The sequence below is a fragment of the Mastigoproctus giganteus genome, chromosome 4 (assembly GCF_048544385.1).
Source record: "Mastigoproctus giganteus isolate SK-2022 chromosome 4, ASM4854438v1, whole genome shotgun sequence".
Taxonomy (NCBI): domain Eukaryota; kingdom Metazoa; phylum Arthropoda; class Arachnida; order Uropygi; family Thelyphonidae; genus Mastigoproctus; species Mastigoproctus giganteus.
In genome coordinates, this window is record NC_143578.1 from 62143600 (window position 1) to 62164322 (window position 20723).

The following is a 20723-nucleotide window of genomic DNA, read 5'->3' on the forward strand; positions in this document are numbered from 1 at the left end:
CAAGCACCTCACCCAGGGATGTAGAGTGGTGAGGCCATTTATCATTATTCCTTCCCAGATCATCAGACCAGCAACATAATGGTTCTGTTGTGTAATATTAAACATTGGGAGAAGGGTCCAAGAATAAGACCGAATCATGACTCCGTCATAATGAGAACATTTCTTCCATTTGCTTTGGCTACAGAGACTGTTTGTAACCAATCTAGACTGGCTCTCCTGGGAGGGAGTAAGAGAAATATAAATCATGGGCTACAAAGTCCCCTTTGTGAAGCCTTCTGTTATGATGTACTATGGTTTGCCATGAAACTGTATACTGTTATGAGTTGTGTTCATACTATATAAACTATCTCAGGATGACCACTTAGATGGTGGTCATGTTATTAATGGTATGGCATTTAATGAAACAAGGGCTACTGAGGCAAAATTGTGTCTGTTCATAGTTTATTTAATAGAGGTAGTAGTATAGCTATTGAATTATATACATCTGTAGTCAATACACTTATGTGTAGTAAGAGTTCTTCTATATTTGCATCATTTCCAAAGAAAATGGGATAAATTCTGAGCTTTGTTCACAATCTGAAGAATGACTGGAACATCCTTGAGTGAATGGATAAGTAAAGAGGACAATCTACCAGAAAATATTGAACCATAAGTTGAGTGTGACAGGATGTGCAGTGGGGTGGATTTTCTTCCAATAATAAAAAGATGTGTATACCCGATTCTCAATCTCGCCAATACCACCTCTTTTCATCTGAACTGCTAGCAAAAAAAAAAAAAAGTAATGCTGCAATCGGAAAAAAAAAGTTTTGAATGGCTAGCACTCAACACCAGAAAGACACTAGTAAATCGCACTAAGGAAAATTGCTTGGCGCTCAGGGCCATGGTAGTTCTGCTGATATATTCTAACTCTTGGCTATGCTTGAAGTGGAATTTAAAACAACTCTGTTTTTATTGTGTTGACCTAACCTTGAAATTACTAATCTTGAATGAAGTTACTATACTTTTAAATATCTGGATACAATGCAAAGCTTATGACTGCCCTGCCATAACAATAGCCATCCTCTATATTGAATACTCCAAATGTCTACAATGAGTTCTGTATTGTCAGATTAGGTGCAGGGACTGTTGTAGCTGAACTAATTCCAGAGCTTAAAATCATAATCTGAAGGAATATTCCAAATTTATCATACATATGGTTGTTGTGTCAATAGCACTATTTAAGAGGACTATTTTATAGGGTATGTGTGAGTTGAAAAGTATCACAGCCCCATTTTGCAGTCTAGAATTCTATCCTTTTTGTATTATGATAACTTCCTTATTTTGTGAAGTCTTGAAGTTCAAGATAAGTTTCCTCCAAGTAGGCATATAGAGGAGTACTTCATAATGAGATCTTGTATTTCCTCTATGTTAGTGCAAAAACATCTTCAATTCCATTTAATGTAAGAATCCATTACTAGAGATATCCTGATGTCTTTCTATCTTTGAATTATCCCTCTTTGAGAAATCCTTCACCTAATGGTGTCTTTTCTTCTAGTTCCATTTGATTATTCTTGTTCAGCACTGCTGTTTTCCCTGCTTTTTTTTTTTTTGAAGATTTTGGTGCTGGGTGGAATCAAGATTGGTGTAGTAATTAGCAACTACTAATCATTCAATTATATTGTAGAGGCTCACATCTGGTGAGTATGGGCTTAGCATACCCAGGGTCCTGAGCTAGATATCATCATTCTCTTTCTTGGTGATTCTCTCTCTCTCTCTCTCTCTCTCTCTCTCTCTCTCTCTCTCTCTCTCTCTCTCAGGGTAACTCAGGAATTTTTTATGGCTAGTGCAGCATAAGCCTCAGGCTTCCTTGCACCATATAGCTAATAAAATAATCATTCAAATAACATAATTGAACAAAATAATAATCAAATGATATAATTTGACTATATCATTCAAATTAAATAACCAAATTATTTCCATTTCTGACTGTTAATCCTTGTTTGCACAATTCTTTGTGAATTGAATTTCTTCTGTCACACTTGAGATTACATTTGACAATTTACTATTTTAACTAAGATGACACCTGTTTAAGGCATTTGATATGTTTGAATCATCAAGCTATACTTTAAAGGACTTTTTTGAATTAGGAACAATTGTTTCCCTGCTGGTTAGTCACCTACTGAGTGGATGATTAGACATGGAGTATTTAGCAAGGATGTTTCAGCGTTGTCTTTTTGTAGAAACTTTTTTCTTTGTTTTTTTCAACTCATTTTTGCAGAATCAGGGAGCTCTTGGATAAAGGGTTGGTGACTGAAAAGTAGGCATACCAGTAGGTCACTAATGTCACTTGTGACTCAGAGTCCAGAAATTTTGTTAATTAGACTGATCCTTTCCTGGTTTTGAAAATGCCAGCATAACTTAATGAGGCCAAGAATTAGAAAAAAGCTCTTGGGAAAGAAATGAGAGAACAATACAGAGGGAAGGGAATTATTAGCATTAGCATTAGAAGAGGCATATGATGCAAGAAAGCAAGCTTATGCAGCATCAGACAAAAAAAAAAAAAAAAAAACACCACTCCCATTTCACCCCTCCGTTCGTTTGAAATACCTGTCCAGCTGAGCCTTAAATTTATTTAGGCTATCAACTTCCACAACAAGGGATGGAAGTCTGTTCCACCAAACAACTACCCAATGGCTAAAGGCAAATTTCCACACATCTATCCTACATCTGTCTTTCCTCAATTTGAATTTATGCCCTCTGAGGTGTATGTTCTGAGCAAGAGGAAGAATCCCATTGGCATTGAGCATGCTCAAACCATTCAAGGCCATCCAAACCATACAGTGCCTAGTCATCAGACACTGTATTTTGCAAAACTTAAGCCTTTCTTCGTAAGAGCAACCTTTTGTTCCATTCGCTAATAGTAGTAGTAGCAGCATGTGATGCAAGAAAGCATATGTATGAGCTTATGCAGCATCAGCCAAAAAAAAAAAAAAAATCTTGTTGCCCTTCTCAGTACCCGTTCCAGTAGCTCTACATCCTTCTTGAAATGAGGCCTCCAGACCTGTATACAGTACTTAAGGTGTAGCCTGAACATTGCCTTATACAAGGGAATAATCACCTCCTTATCCCTGCTAGAAAAATTCCTGCATATCATTGACAAGACACCATGAGCTACTCTTGCAGCCCGTCTGCACTGCTCAGAGAACTTCATATCTGCTTGCACAATTACCCCCAGGTACTTTTCATTCTCTACCACTGTCAGTGTAGTAATCCAGAGTTGATACGTTGCTCTGGGGTTACTGTTTCCCATATGTAGTACTTTACATTTGCCAATGTTAAACTTCATTTGCCACCTCTCAGCACATCTGCTCAACCTTTCCAGATCATGTTGCAGCAGCATAGCGTCAGTAGTGTCCTTAACAACCCTGCCAACCTTTGTATCGCCTGCAAACTTGGACATTAAGTTTGATATACCATCGTCAATATCATTTATAAATACAGAAAACAACAATGGACCCAACATTGAACCCTGAGGAACTCCACTAATAACATTAGTCCACAATGAGCAGTGTCCATTGATTACCACTCTCTGTCTTCTCCCCCTCAACCATCCCTTTATCCACAGCAGCAATTTGCCTCCAATGCCACACTGCTCCAATTTGTGCAGCAGTCTTCCATGTGCAACAGTATCAAAAGCCTTTCTAAGATCCAAACATATAATATCAAAGTTATTCCCTGCATCCAGTTCTTTTGTGACTGCATTACAGTATCCAATCAAATTGGTCGGGCAACACTTTCCCTTAATAAAACCATGCTGTGTCCGAGGTATAACTGACGTCTTGTCTAGATGATCCTGCAGTGCTTCTTTAACCAGTGCCTCCATTAATTTTCCTGGAACAGAAGTTAAACTCACAGGTCTATAATTACTTGTGTCAGCCTTTGTGAATTGGGGTCACATTTGCACATCTCCAGTCTATGGGTACCTCCCCTGAGTCCAAAGAAGCTCTCATAATTATGGCTAAGGGTTCACTTACTTCCTTTGCTGCCTCCTTTAATATAGCTGGATAGATCCCATCCACCCCAGGTGCCTTTTTTATGTTTATCCTCAACAATTTCTCCTCCACTTTCCTCTCAGTTATTACAAAATCATCTAGCTCACTGGCAGAGTTTACTTCACCTCTGGCATTCCCCTTCCTGAATAACTCCTCATGTGTGAATGTAGATGCAAAATACTTGTTTAGTTTGTTAGCCACCTGAGCAGGATCCTCAACTGTTGAACCATCAACATCCAGTGGACCAATCTGATTCATCCCTTTCCTTCTAGAGTTTGCATAGGTAAAGAACTCTTTGCTGTTTTTCTTTGCATCCTTTGCCAAGGATTTCTCATAATCTGCCTTTGCCTGCCTAATCTCCTTTGTGACTTGGTTACAGACCAGCTTATATCTATCATAGGCTTCCATGTCACCCATTAATTTATATGTATCCCATGCATTTTTCTTCTCTGCCATATGTCTCATTACTTCATTTGACATCCATTTAGGCCTAAATCTTGAACAATATTTCTTAGTTGGTATGTAAAAACCTAGTAGCTTCCAAGATAAGTTCTTTGAATGCTTCCCATTTTGAATTTGCTGTTGGTAATGCCATCAGTTGGGCCCACTGTATAGAATTTAAATACTGTCTCAGACCATCGTAGTTGCCTTTACGAAAGCAAAAACCCTTCCCTTTTACCCCTGATGGTAGTTACCTCTGAGTAAATCCCACTTCAGCACACTGTGATCACTGCCACCTAGTGGTTCCTTTATCTGCAGATTCTTAATGCATGAAGAATCACTACTGATAATCAGATCAAGAGTATTACTCCCTCTAGTTGCCTCCCGAACATGCTGATATAGAAAACAATCATCCAATAAATCCACAAAAGCCTTGCTAGTGTATGAATGACCAACCCACAAATTCCAGTCAATATCTAGGAAATTAAAATTCCTCATTATAAGACTCTTTGATTTACTGGCCCACTATTTCCCTGTACAGTTTCTTATTATACTCATCAGAGTCATTAGGCCTATAACACACTCCTTCTCTCAATTTTGATCTCCCAATGCTTATGTCACACCAAACTGACTCAACACTGCACTGTCCAGCGATGTCGACTGGCTTCATTTCCTTGGATTTTGTGTGTTTCTTAACTAATAGCATAACCCCTCCTCCCTTCCTATCCTGTCTATCCTTTCTGTACACATTGTACTCCCCAAATTCCAGTTCTGCATTCCTTATATCTGTGTGACACCACGTCTCTGATATCTGAACAATATCTGCCTTTGATGCTTTGAGCAATACCTCAAATTCATCAAATTTATTTACCAAACTCCTAGCATTGGTGTACACGCAAGTATACAAGAGCCTGTTCTTATTCTTAGTTACCCTAACACAACCCATGTGTTTACTTGTACTGCAATGACTCCCAGCAGTCACTGAAATATCCTGCATCTTGTTTTCCAGGCTGCTGCTCATTCCAATAGAAGCAGTGCAAGAATCACTTTCATCTCTGCCAATCGCTACTGTTAATCTATTAGTCCTTGTATCCCCCCAAGCTAGCAGTTTTCCGACCCACCTAACACTGCCTTGATAGCATCAGCAAATATTCTTGCACCCTTTCTATTTAAGTGTATCCCATCCCTGTAGAAGCAGTCTTTCCTGTTAACAAGTACCGACCAGGGTGAAAAAAATTCTACCCCTTGAGCTTTGCACAATCTTTCCAGGGCCGAATTGATCAACAAGGCTCTCATCATATACTCTTTCCTATCGTGTCTGGGCAGAATTGCAGACACTTTCAAATTCAATCCTAATTTACGGCTTTTTTTCAACAGTGACCTGTACTTGTTAAGTAATTCCGCCGGTCTCCTACTCTTAATATCATTAGTGCCAACGTGCACAACTATATCACCTTTTGTGCCTTTAAAAGATGATATCCGCTCTACAACGTCATCAACCTTTGCCCCTGGCAGACATCCCTGGTCCTGTTCCACCTATCCTTTTTACAAAGCATGTTCCCTGTTTCCCTGACAATAGAGTCACCAACAACTACTAGTTCCTGTGGGACCAGTGCATTCTGCCTTGGGGGTTGCCGCTGTGTTGCGTGATGACCAAGTGCAAGCTCTGGCTTGCACTTGGTCATCATGCATCATTGCACTTGCATTATGTAATATATTTCACTGGGGTTAGCAGCTATTTGTTGATCTATTTAGAAATCCTTGCAGTTCATATCTGGTTGTATGGAAAGCAGGCATATATTGATTTTAAACTTTTCAGCCCTTATTTCATTCTTTTGAAACATTATGAATGCAGAAGATAGATGAGAGAGAGCAATTTTCAAGGGCATTTGTTATCTCTTTGGAAGAGGATAAATCTTAATCTTGTACTTTCAAACTTAAGACTAGAGAGGGTGTCAACGAGAAGTTGTCACCAAGTTGCTTGATAGTCTTTCAGATCTTTCATGGTTAGTGGAAGCAAATTAAGTCCAGAACTTTCCCTTTCCCCTTTACACAATTGTGATTTTACTTTTAGCATTCATAATTATGAAAGTTAAGGATGGTTGGACAATTCAATAAATTATATACTTTATTTTTATTTATTTATTTTGCATCACTGAGAAATATCATTCTACCAGAAACTTACGTCTGAAAATTTCCAGCAGTGGTTTCACCTGCTATCAATCTGCAATATGCTCAGCAGTGTTGTCAGTGGGCTGATATTGGATAATTTGATAATTATATGTTTTCATTTCTTCTGCATGCAATCTACTTTCTTTTTGGGAATTCAGAGAGTATTTGGAGGCGATCAGTACTAATTGGGTTGCCTAATGCTGACTACTAATGCAAGGAAAAAGTATGTAGGAGCAAGCTGTTACTGCTGAGGTTGATTATCTGCAGCAGTACACATAAGCATGAGAGTCTGTCTTTAGTAATAAAATGTTATGTCTGTCAAGTAGAGATCCCATAGGGGATGATGTCCACTGAACTCCTTATAAGAAAGTAGCTGGGGCAACCAGACTGTCAAGGTCATTTGCAGTACTCAAATGATTTGGCTATATGGAGACAAGAATGAAAATGATCCCAAGGAACATACAGCAACCATTTTTAAGGGGGCATCCATAGGGAGATGTCTAGATGGAACTGTGGAATCTAATAGTATGGCTAAAACTGATCTAAGACCTCCACATGCAACAGTTATATTGTTTCAATCTCACCTGCAAGTGTATAATTTCACCAAAGGGAATACTTATGTATTTTTCTTGCAATTAGATACTGAGGCTTATGCTGCACCAGCCAAAAAATAATTTCTGAATTACCCTGAGAGAGAGAGAGAGAGAGAGAGAGAGAGAGAGAGAGAGAGAGAGAGAGAGAGAGAGAGAGAGAGAGAGAGAGAGAGTCAGAAGTAGAAGGGGAACCAAGAAAGAGAAGAATGATGATATCCAGCTCAGGACCCTGGGTGTGCCAAGCCCATACTCACCAGATGTGAGCCCCTGGGGTTAATGTCATGGATATCATCACTACTGCACTACATACCAGAAGAGAATGAATCTAACAGTTTTCTGAATGCAGACTACTTATTTGCAATCAATTTCTGATTATTGACAGGAGAGGGCAGTGTTTTCACTCATAAATATAGATGCTGATATTTCTAGACTATCAACAATGCAATAGAGGAGTTGCTATCCCATACATTTATTTTCTTTGAAAATAAATCTTTAATGATACTAGTTTTTAATAAACTTTAAGTTCTTTTGTCAGTCTTTATTGCTTCCTAAATTGAGCAAGGCATTGGAAACAAAAAACCTTGCTTTTTTTTTTTTGTGGCTAATTAAACAATTACAGCAAACTATTCTTGGATATTTATTACAGCTGTATTCATTAACGAAAATAAGAAATTCATATAATTTTTAAAAAATTCCAATTTTGATGCAGTTTTACTATTTTTTTGTGAGAAGGAAAAAAAAAACAAAGAAAAACTGTTACAACAAAAAGACAAGACACCCTATGTTAATAACTATGTTATGACAGTGAAATGGAGAAGCGATCAAATCAAATCAAATCAAATCAAATCAAAAAGATGAATTCTGCATCATAAACCCAGATTGTTGGCAGCTATGATAATATAATAAATAAATTTCCATTTATATTCTATGGATGAGGCCAGAGCAATTCACTGTAACTATTTTATTGTAGTGCCAGAGTGTGCATATACCAGAGCTATCTTATAGACAAGCTTATCTTGCAATCTGCCAACTAGTAATATGCACATTACCTGACCATGATCAGCCTTTACCACTGTAATGTTTCAAGCTAGCTCATAATTTTTCAAACAAGTGCAACTGCCCCATTATGAGAAAATTCAACCTATCTATTATAGAAGTAGGATGAGGCTATCTTTGACCTGATTCTCAGCAAGAATCCAAACTGTATCAAAAACTTGATAATGCAGGAATCAATAGCAGGTAATGACTATTATCTCATAAAATGGGTAGTGTCCAAAGAAATTTCAGTGGTTTAAAGAAATGGTGATGACCTCCCTTTCAAGAGAAGGAACTACAGTGAACTGAGGTAGTTCTCGGTCTTAATTAATTGGAAAGATAACTATATGCTGTTAGTATGAATTCATTATGGTAAATATTCAAGCAGTATATCCTGGAAGCTATAAATGCACTCATTCCAGTTTTAATATTAATAACACATCTGAATAATTTTGGACCACCTTACCAGAACAATGACATCTACCCCAGCTTGCACTAACTGATCAAGTCTTAACTTATCTTCTTCCCTTGTACCTATAGCCGCTCCAACAAGAAGTTGTTTATTTTCATCTTTGGATGCGAAAGGAAAACTCCGACTCTTCTTCATATCAGTACGAGCAATAATGCTGACAAGTTCCCCTTTGTCATTCACTATTGGAAGTTTTCCTAAAATAAATGATTCACTGTGAAAATTTTATAATATATTTAAAACATCTATTTTTACTAATTAAAAATTTAAATAAGCACCTACTGTCCACCATTATAATCTGATGATGAGTTTTACTCCTTAAAAAAAAATATTGTAATCAAATTAAAATGTTTTACTTGAATTGCATGACCATCAAAATGCTTGGAAAAGCTTTCCATATTTAATTTATGGACCATCTTGCATGTTTGTGTAGCAATTAAGGCACTTATATTAGTATAGTAAATAGTGAAGAACATATGAGTAACAGTTTATTTCCTATACAGTGGTTCACTCAACATATCCTTTAAAACAACAAATATCCTTTTGGCCAAGAAAGTTAAAAATTCTTAAGGTACAGGACTGACTATTCATCCTGGTGTTTTGCAATATGGATAAATGGTTATCCTACTGCAAAGTAAGAAACCAACAGTTCTCTGCATCAGTGAGTGTTTTGTTTGTTTGTTGTTTTGGTTTTTAGGAGCATTAGCAACTAAGGCCATATTGCTCTGGGATATGCGGTGGTCATTCCCTGACCTTTCTGCATCCTCCGCATTTGGTGGTGATGGGCTCGAACCCCGGTGTAATCAAGAAGCGTGTGCTACGCACTGCTGCTCCTTCCCACCTGGCTACGGAGGCACCGCATCAATGAGTTTATGGCAGAATTGTTGTATTCTCAAAGGGTGGTTATCAGTTTCTTTTCATCACCCTCCAAAATGCTTTCCACTGATGATGAAAGTACATCAGAGATGTCTTATGGAGCTTTATCCAAATGTTAGTGACATTAGTTCAGATATCTTTTACATTTAACAGTCCTACATCCTAGCCTTCTTACCAATTTTTTTAATGGTCACCATCAGCTGCTTTACAGATAGTTACAGCTTTCCATCAGTCTTTTTGTACATCAAAAACCATTAACACTCTCCCCCCCCCACAGAAAGTTTAAACTATCTTAATGCTTAAATTTGCATCTTGTTTCATGTCTTCTTTTGCAGCCATATATAAAATGTGCTTTTTTCTTATAATTATCTACCCTGTCATCTTATAAATATATTAGATATAAAGTATATGGTTGCATTATACTGTATAATTGTTTTTGTGATTATTTAATTTGCTACTGTATAATAGTAGGATGCAAGCAAGAAACAAAAGACAAGTACTCAAAATGCAAGTACAAATAACTGTTTGTACAAATTGCTGTTTGTTAAAATCAAAATTATGCACAAAATATAATATACTTGTAAATAACTCTTAGTTGTAAATTCCTCACTTATGTGGCTCTCCCAGAGTATAAACTAGAAAGGCATATTCAATAAATATGCAAGTTACAAAATACCAAAGGTTAGAACCCATAATAAACAAAATGCACACTAAGCTTTCAATGAAATAATATTACTTTTCAATTTAGACATTCTATTGGATTAACAATAAAAAAAATCTGTACATAAACCCACACACACAATCCATGGCTTGGTTCAGTTACTTCAAATAAATGCTGAGGCAACTAAGGTCATAAGGTGCCCAGCATATAATACTGTGCCTGTAAACTGCATGCATTCCAGGCTAGTTTACATGTACTTAGAAGGGAAAAACCGGAGTTTCCAAGAGGAAAAAAATCTCCACACAAGACTGACTAATGACAGCCTTCATTGAAAATAGCCTTTCTGGGAATTCTTCTAGTCAGCAACATGAATCACATCAAAACTGGTCAAGGACAAGTTTTTGGCTACCTTACTGAAAACAGAATATTTTTATAAGGAGGTCAAGCACAGACTTTTCTGCTAGTACACAACTAAAATTTCAGGAGTACTACATTTCCACTATTTCCATATATCAGGAAATACAAAATAATAATGCATGATGAACCGAGAGACATAACTAGTTAGCAGTTAATGTATTTCAAGAACTTGAATTTTTTTTCCTATATCAAAATATATAAAAACATGTTTCTAATTTTGTCACACATCCTGAATGAATTTTTTAATATTAAAATAATGGTACTGAACTGAAGCATGAGCATAACAAATTCTTTAGGGCAAACAAAAATATATGAGAAGCTCTTGCCTTTTTTACTTTGTTGTAATATTTCATTGGCCTCTTCAAGTGTAACACTAGATGGTGCCACTACTAAATCCTCACTTTTAGTCATTACCTACAAGAAATACTTATAAATCCTCACTCCTAGTAATTACCTAAAAGAAATACTTATGAATACTTAATTTTTTATTTTTTTTTCAGAAATTGTTGAAAAATAATTTTTTTATGGAGCTGTGGTGTGTGTACTCATATATCATGTGTATATGCGCAGTTCAATTTGCATATTAAAAGCATCTCATACTTAAGATTTTACTGAAAATACAATGAGTCTTTTTACTTAAATATTTAAATTTTAGAGGTCATAATTAACTAGCATCCCTTAGTTCTATAAAGACCTCTTTCATGAAGTCTGAAAGGTTATAATTTTATGTAAGTCATGATTAAATAAGTAGAACAGTAAAAATCAGGAAGTGTAAGCTTGACAATCAGGAACTTGATTATACACCAATTTTATATAAATATAAAATACATTTATGGTTAATCATAACTTATTGTAAGTTATGATTAACTAACCATAAATAGATCATTAAAAATCAAGCTTGAGCTTGATAATAAAGAGCTTGATATACCATTTTGACATTTAAAGTAAAATACAAATATTATTAACCTTTAACTTTGAGATAGAATAAATCTTTATGTAGTGTACTTTATTTTACTTATTCTCCAGAATTCCATTTCCATCTAAATGGCCCTGTACCATACCATACCATACAATTTTATCCCTGTATTACACTCATTACTATAGTTTTCCCTGTTACTAAAGCCAGACTTAGCACTTCTACAGGGAAATTTTTTATTCATCATACTATTTCTATTCTTTGCAGTTTTGTACAAACAATATCATTACTTTGTAGAGAAAGGTTTGGACATTCGATTAGCAACATTGAATACTCTCTAGCTGATGTGAAGAAAATGGTGTCATACAACACTGAACAGAAAGTATGTGTTCTGCTCAAAAAAGTGACTATTCTGCTCAAAGGACATACTGACAACACTTCACTATGTGTGATTGACCAACAAACCAAATGGTGTTATGGTCAGTGAATTTATTTGATTGAAAAGCGTTTTACATGAAAGGAAAGGTCATGAAGGCCTTTTTTGACAATGGAGTGATTTATAACCACTACTGTGAGGTGTACAACAAAGGACTGGCATGGCCTCCAATGTAACTCGATTTAAACCCACATGATGAATATTTGCTGATGCTATCGAGGCAGTGTTAGGTGGGTCGGAAAACTGCTAGCTTGGGGGGATACAAGGACTAATAGATTAACAGTAGCCACTGGCAGAGGTGAAAGTGATTCTTGCACTGTTTCTATTGGAATGAGCAGAAGCCTGGAAAACAAGATGCAGGATAGTTCAGAGACTGCTGGGAGTCATTGCGGTACAAGTAAACACATGGGTTGTGTTAGGGTAGCTAAGAATAGGAACAGGTGCATGTATACTTGCGTGTACACCAATGCTAGGAGTTTGGTAAATAAATTTGATGAATTTGAGGTATTGCTCAAAGCATCAAAGGCAGATATTGTTGGGATATCAGAGATGTGGTGTCACACAGATATAAGGAATGCAGAACTGGAATTTGGGGAGTGCAATGTATACAGAAAGGATAGACAGGACAGGAAGGGAGGAGGGGTTATGCTATTAGTTAAGAAACACAAAATCCAAGGAAGTGAAGCCAGTCAACAGTGCAGTGTCGAGTCAGTCTGGTATAACATAGGCATTGGGAGGTCAAAATTGAGAGTAGGAGTGTGCTATAGGCCTAATGACTCTGATGAGTATAATAAGAAACTGTACAGGGAAATAGAGTGGGCCAGTAAATCAGAGAGTCTTATAATGGGGGATTTTAATTTCCCAGATATTGACTGGAATTTGTGGGTTGGTCACTCAACACTAGCAAGGCTTTTTTGGATTTATTGGATGATTGTTTTCTACATCAGCATGTTCGGGAGGCAACTAGGGGGGGTAATACCCTTGATTTGATTATCAGTAGTGATTCTTCATGCATTAAGAATCTGCAGATAAAGGACTCCTTATCCCCATTCTTTGCTCTCTGAACCAGTAATTTCTCATACTCAACCTTCAGCAGTCTAATCTTTCCTGGGATATTATTACATAATACTTGTAGCTCTTAGAGGCTTGTACTTTTAAACACCACTATGTAACTTTCCTATGCCACCTTTTTTCTGCACTATTACACTGTCCAGCTACGTTTCACCCACCTCAGCATCCTCCTTGTGCTATATTTCCTTAGTGGTATATATGTATTGGTTTCTGTGACCAGAGCTTTAAAAAGTATTATAAAAAGTAATATCACAAATGTTATCACTTTAAAAGGTAATATCACCACTGTCTACTCCCAAAGAGGCAGTTACACTGAACCCTTACGGCCTTTTTAATGATACAGGCAAAAACCCTTACACCACTTTTGTTCAGATGTATTCCACCTCTACCAAGTACATTTTCTACTCATTAGGGGAGACCACACTGATAACCACCCTCTAAAGCCTTGTAGATTCCCTCAAATCTTGAGTTAATCCACAAGGCTCGGCATACAGTCCCTCCAGTCATGCCACGTTGCTGTTGTGGAATTTAATGACATATAGGCTGCCAGGGCCATATTGTGTCATTCTAATGGTTAATATATTTTAACTTTATTGAAATAACTGTTATATTTTATTATATATTCCAATATAATTTAGGAAGGTAAACAGTTCTTTCTTATTAGGATTGTCTCCAAGAATCTGCAATAGTGTTAAGGATGACTGTGCATTAGTAATTGTACTTGAGCGGATATCAAGTAAAGATACTTGAGCAGATATTAAAAAGGTGACGACAGTCCACTGATAAATGACGAACAGTCAGTTGTACTTGACGTGATGTGCATTGTGGGACACTGTCACTCATTAAGAGATATGAGTGAGGTGAGTATACTCAATCCTTAGCCTTCCTAGAATTACTTCTTCTCACCTGCTTTTCCACAGTTTTGGGTCTGGTTTTATTCGGTAAAGTTTGTTTCCTGGATAACCTTTTCAGATTTTTGACCAGCTCTTATAATATGCTTTACTAATAATGTGTTTGTAATCGCTATATGGAACTTGAAAAGTCTGTGAAATAGTAGTTATGCCAGGGCAGAATTACACACACACACACACACACACACACACACACACACACACACACACACACACACACACACACACAGTCTGGCCTAACTCACAGCATTTTTTCAATATGGTCCTATATTTTATCTGACAAATTGTCAGTTTGTGTCCCTACATGAATAATAATGTTATTCATGTAGGGAATAATAAATTAGTCCTCCATAAATAATAATGTTCTCCCTCCCTTAAGACAATCTGTTGGTAATCAGATATAATTGTTCCTCATTGTAGTCCACCTATCCTTACCATAAAAAATGTTAGCAATTTGTCTGGAAAAGGAACTCCCAATAAAATTAAATCCTCCTGAACTTTGAGCAGTACACACTCAACTATTGTTTTGAAGCCCTAAATCAAGAGTCCCAGAACAGAATAGTCAAGTCAAGTGCACCTCAAATCAGGAGTGCTTCACATGACAGGCCACTAGATACTTGAGTCCTCAAGAGTTCCCAGCTTTATTTGTTTCTAAGGCATCCACCTGGTGTCTTCAATGACTCAAATTCATCTAGTAATGCAATAAGTTTTAATTTGAGATTGATACACTCCTTACATGGAGAATAAAGAGAAGAATCATCAGCTGAACTACAAATATCTACTAGATCGGCCTAGGAATATGTCACAGAATATGTTAACTGATATAGGAATTGCTTACAGCCAGTTCCATCTAAGTCATTATATCCTCAAACAAACCATATGAAGTGGTTCTTGTGGCAGCCATTATTAAGGTAAGAATTAAACTAAAGAAAAAAATATATATATATACATATATACACAGTGGTACCTCGATATACGAGTGCCCTAATATACGAGTGTTTTGAGATACGAGCCGCCGAGCGAGCGATATTTTGCTTTGAGATGAGAGCAAGATTTGAGATACGAGGAATCGCACACTACACCGCTGCCCACGACCCCAACATGCGGGGCGCATGTTGGGGTCGTGTGCAGCGTCTAACAGTTTCTCCCACCTCAGACTAGACCTCAGTCTGTGTGCTTGTTTCCCTCGTTTTCGTAGCATTTTTGATAAGTTGGTTCGCGTTTTTTGCTTTTTGTACATTTACAAAACATTATCAAATTTATTTGTAAAACCATGGGTCCGAAGAAGAAGATGATGTCTATTGAATTAAAGCGTGAAATCATAGAAAAACATGAGCAAGGTGTGCGAGTAATTGACTTGGCGAGGATGTACGGGCGTAGCACATCAATGATATGTACTGTGCTTAAACAGAAGAAGTTGATAAAGGGTATAACACCAGCCAAGGGCGTTACAATAATTTCTACGCTCCGGACCTCTCTCCATGAGAAAATGGAGAAACTACTGATGGTGTGGGTGACAGAGAAGCAGCTTCAAGGAGGATTCTTAACACAAAGTATCATATGTGAGAAGGCACGAGCGATTTACGGTGATTTGCTGAAGCAGATCCCACACACTTCCACAAACGAGGAATCGGAAGACTCGTTTAAAGCCAGTCGGGGCTGGTTTGACAACTTTAGGAAAAGGACCGGCATTCACTCCGTCGTCAGGCATGGTGAGGCAGCAAGTTCGGATGTGAAGGCAGCTGAGGTTTACATCAAAACGTTTTCCGAACTGATAGAAGCCAAAGGATACATCCCTCAGCAAGTCTTCAACTGTGACGAGACAGGGCTTTTCTGGAAAAGGATGCCGAATAGGATTTACATAACGGCAGAGGAGAAGACGATGCCAGGTCACAAACCCATGAAGGATAGATTAACTCTAGCACTTTGTGCCAATGCGAATAGCGACTGCAAAATCAAGCCTCTGCTAGTATACCATTCGGAAAATCCCAGAGCCTTTACATCACATAAGATTTTAAAAGAAAAACTACAAGTTATGTGGAGGGCAAATCCGAAGGCGTGGGTCACCAGGAAATTCTTTGTGGAGTGGATAAACCTGGTGTTTGGCCCTTCTGTTAAAAAATATCTACAGGAAAACAACCTACCCATGCAAGTCCTTCTCGTCCTCGACACTGCCCCTGCTCACCCAACAAATCTCGAAGAGTTCAAGTTTATAAAGGTTCTCTGCCTACCACCCAACACCACTCCTATCCTGCAGCCCATGGATCAGCAGGTGATTTCTAATTTTAAGAAGTTGTACACCAAGCACATTTTTCGGCGCTGCTTTGAAGTGACGGAGAACACAAACCTTACCCTTCGAGAGTTCTGGAAGGACCACTTTAACATCGTGATATGCCTAAGAATTATTGATCAGGCCTGGCTGGGTGTTACAACAAGGACCTTAATATCTGCATGGAAGAAGCTGTGGCCTGAGGCTGTAGCTGAAAGGGCTTTTGAAGGATTGGAACCCGAAGTGTCAGTGGTAGAGGAGATTGTTTCTCTGGGAAAATCCATGGGTCTGGAGGTGGATGAGAGAGATGTGAACGAACTTGTCGAGGAACAGACTCAGGAGTTGACAACCGAGGAGTTACACGATCTACATTCGCAGCAGCATATGGTGGTTCAACGAAAAATTAGTTTTGAAGAAGAGCCAGAGATGGAGAAGGTTATCTCTACAAGAAATATAAAGGAGATCTTGGGAATGTGGGAGAAAGTTGTAGAGTTCGTGGATAAAAATCACCCCGAAAAAGTTGCAAATGGTCGTGCATCGGAGTTGTTCAACGAAACTTGCCTAACACATTTCCGCAATATCCTGAAAGGGAGGAAGAAACAAACCTCCTTGGACAGTTTTTTTAAACGATCTGCAGGTGAAAATGAGCAAAGCGTGACAAAAAAAGCGAAGACCAGTGACGAAAATTATATGCTTCCGTAAGCACTTCACCTTTTCTTTTATTATGTTTCTATAGAATATGTATTTGTTATTTATAAATAAATGTTTCTTCTTGTAAATACAGTACATTTTTCTTATTCAAAAACACTTAACAAAAACAACTGAGGTGGTTTTTTGGGAGCTGGAACGGATTAATGGCATTTCAATTAATTTCAATGGGGAAAATTGCTTTGAGATACGAGCAATTTGACATACGAGCAAGGTTACGGAACGAATTAAACTCGTATGTCGAGGTACCACTGTATATATATATATATATATAAAATCATCAAGAATAATACAATAGAGAAGTTATATGCTATAGGGGGAAGAAAATTAAGAATTAGATTAAATAAGATTAGATAAGACAGAATTACAATAACGTGAATTATGGATCAGGGTCACTGCTATCGCAAAAGTACCCTACAGCCATAATGTATATATAAAATATTACTAGTATAAAATACATTAAGTAGATGTTTATGTCATACAGAACATGGTTCTTGTCATTTTGTCATTTGGATTTTCCTTGCCTTTGTCTTTGCCTTTTCTACTTTCATAGCGTTCCACTTACTTCTGTAAGGTCATCCATGTTCTGTATGCTATAACTTATTAACACATTATGTAATTGCAAACTTGGTATAACGTTATTCAAATTTTATTCATAATTTTATTCAAAACTTTAAAATTGATATTACCACGTGGACTTTCGCATGTGTACTTTGACATACAGAACATGTCGGAAACAGAAGTAAGAGCACTGCTGTCTTTTTCATGATTTTGGTGGATGACCTCTGATGAAGACACAAAAATTATGAAAGACTCTGCAATGCTATCTCCACCTAGGTCGTCTCTTCAAAAATATTCTTTTGGTTTACTTTTCTATCGTTACAATTATTTTTACGGTTCCTTTCTTCCCACCTTCATTCACAACATATATCGCTACCAGGATACACCGTATTTTCATTAGTTCACTTCCATGCATAAACATCTACTTAATGTATTTTATACTAGTAATATTTTATATATATATATATATATATATATATATATTACAGAAATTAAATTAATAAAATATTATGAAAGTAAGCAGTTACCAAAACTTTACCTACTACTGAAGACAGGAAAGCTTACAAGGTACCAAACCATAAAGGATATAACTTAGCAGGATTACTAAAGGTAAGATTTAAAATTTAAAAAATACTACTAAAATTAAATTTACAAGATATTTAAACAAATTAAGAAAACAAATTTTTTTAATGCATCCTTAACCCAAATCACTGTTAATCCTCTTGAATATAATCAAGCACATTACAGAGCTGTTCAAACACATATCTGCTCTCTATAAGTTTCTCCCAATCTCTTTTACCAAGCAGTACAAAATTATATATTTTGAGGTAATGATAGGCATCAAAATTCCTTAAATTTCAAAGATATAACTTTAGAAAGGTTTCAGAGGATGGCTGCTAAATAGTCCATTATACTGAACTCAGCAGTAATGGTCTAGAAACCATCCAAATCAGCTATGAATAATAATGCTGCTTCTACTCTGCCAGTTAGGAATCTGAGCAGTGGGTATATTCTAAGGAAGGTAACATTAAAATAAATTAGTTAAAACTAAAATAAGGTGATTAAATTTAATTACCAGATATTATATAGGGCATCCCTGAAATAAGGGCAGTAAATTGGAGGGGTATTCTAAAGACCAAATCAATGAAAAAAAAAAAAAAGTTATACAAACATGGGTACAGAAATTTTCTGTTAACAAACTAGAACTTTACAAAAATTTTCTCTGCAACAGAAGGATGGTAGCGCTTTGTTTCAAGAGTACCTTATAGGTTTTTATTGACGTTGGTGTAATGTGTATGAAGCATGTAGAATGCACTGCACTGCACTGCTTTTTTAAATGAATGATTACTATGAGAAAAGAGTTTAATTAATGGATGTGTAAATTAGCTTCCAGTTTTGGAGAAAAAAAAGCTTATTTTCATAATTTCACTGCCTGATTGGCTCCACATTCCATCTATTAATACACACAGTTTACATACATTCATATATATACAAAACTTACATAGATTTATAGATACATTTCCATTCACATCATCCAGGGAATGTGTGTGTGTGTGTGTGTGTGTGTGTGTGTGTGTGTGTGTGTGTGTGTGTGTGTGTGTGTGTGTGTGTGTGTGTGTGTGTGTGTGTGTCATGGTGGCTCCAAGGCAATAGCCCATCTCCACCTTCGTTCTTTGTGATGGCGTAGAAACTCTAGGCCACTTCACCCCCAGGGAGCAGCCAACACATGGGCAGCTGCCGCCTGGTGCTCCACAGAAGAAACTCAACTCCATCCTTATATTTACTTAATATAAATACAAAAAAAAAAAAAAAAAAAAAATAGAAAAACCAGAGGGAAAGACAAGATGCGACATATAGTGTGTTTTATAATATGCGGGCTGTAGTTGCAGTTTAATTCAGGACCAATAACAATAATAAAAGTTCATATAAAAATTTGTCTCATTCTGCATGGTTACCAAGTTATATCTATTTGAATTTCAAAAAATAGCTATGGAAAACCAAAGATAAAAAATAAAAAGAATAAACATCTAGTACGAATGAACATTTTACTAGGTATGTGTCAGCTAATTCTTATTATTTTGTTTTTATTATTTTTTACCACTGAAAACTCCATAGCCATTTTTTAAAATTCAAATAGCTCCTTAACTGTTCATAATGGAACATATTTATAAACTTTTTTCATTGTTTTCAGATCCTCAAAAGCATAGCCCACTTGTTATGAAACACCCTGAATATCCCACACATGCTTTTTTAAAAATTTTGAAGTGAATGAACCATTAATGTGCAACCATTTCAAAAACAGAATTACTTCCTTTTCAGTTTTTCACCTAAAAATGCATGAGGTACCCCATATACTCTTTAAATTATTAGGGAACAAGTTAGGGAGGGGGGGGATAGCCCCAACATGCCCATGATTTGAAATTGGGCAAATGAAATAACCCTTTTTAAGAAATTTCTATTTATGGAAAATTTCTTAAAATAGATTATTTCATTAATCAGCTCCTATACCTTCATTCGCAAATACTGTCTCAAGTCTGAGGAGGAGAAAAAGCAACAACTATTATTTAGTCTTCTGTTTTAATCTTCTGCTTTTCATTCCATGATTCTTTATCCCTTTACTGTACATTTATCATCACTATCCAGCTATCTTTTAGCTTGCATTCTGTTGGGGAAACCTGTAGTATACTATTTTTAATAAGCAAAATTCATACTTTATTCCTGTCTGTGAGAAATTTGTAATCTTATTCATGGAACTTTAATTGGTAAAGCTGTAATCATTAATGGCAATTATAAAATTTCAGAAAACTTCTCTAGCTTGATTCTGAAAAGGCCAATGTCAATTTTTATGTATATTGTATTTATAGCATGATTTAGATATTATTTTGCTGCATCTTTCTTATTTTAAAACAGCCGAAATATAGTTCTCACAATAAAGGATGAAAGCTAGACACTGGCCATAAAATCACAGTTAATTCATAATATAAATGCAGTATGCATGAAAAGTGAAATCGGCCTCCTCAGAATGAAGCCACAGATTTGGGCAACTGAGAAATTAAGAATAAATATTAATTGTTTCTTAGAGCTACCTGGCATCATAAAATTTAAACTTCATAAAAATATTTATGCGGACAAGTGCATTTATCTAGGTAGCAAGTT

At 36.5% G+C, this 20723-nt stretch overlaps 1 protein-coding gene across 1 annotated transcript in view; it reads right to left on the reverse strand.

The window, feature by feature from the left end:
- Window positions 1-20723, reverse strand: part of LOC150086779 (inosine-5'-monophosphate dehydrogenase 1a-like) — a 199643-nt gene that overhangs the window by 79492 nt on the left and 99428 nt on the right. Inside the window, exons 7-8 of the mRNA XM_090371573.1 lie at window positions 11022-11109; window positions 8739-8938 (exon numbers count right to left, since the gene is read on the reverse strand). Coding sequence (XP_090227699.1) covers window positions 8739-8938; window positions 11022-11109 — 288 coding nt within the window. The remainder of the gene's footprint in view (window positions 1-8738; window positions 8939-11021; window positions 11110-20723) is intronic.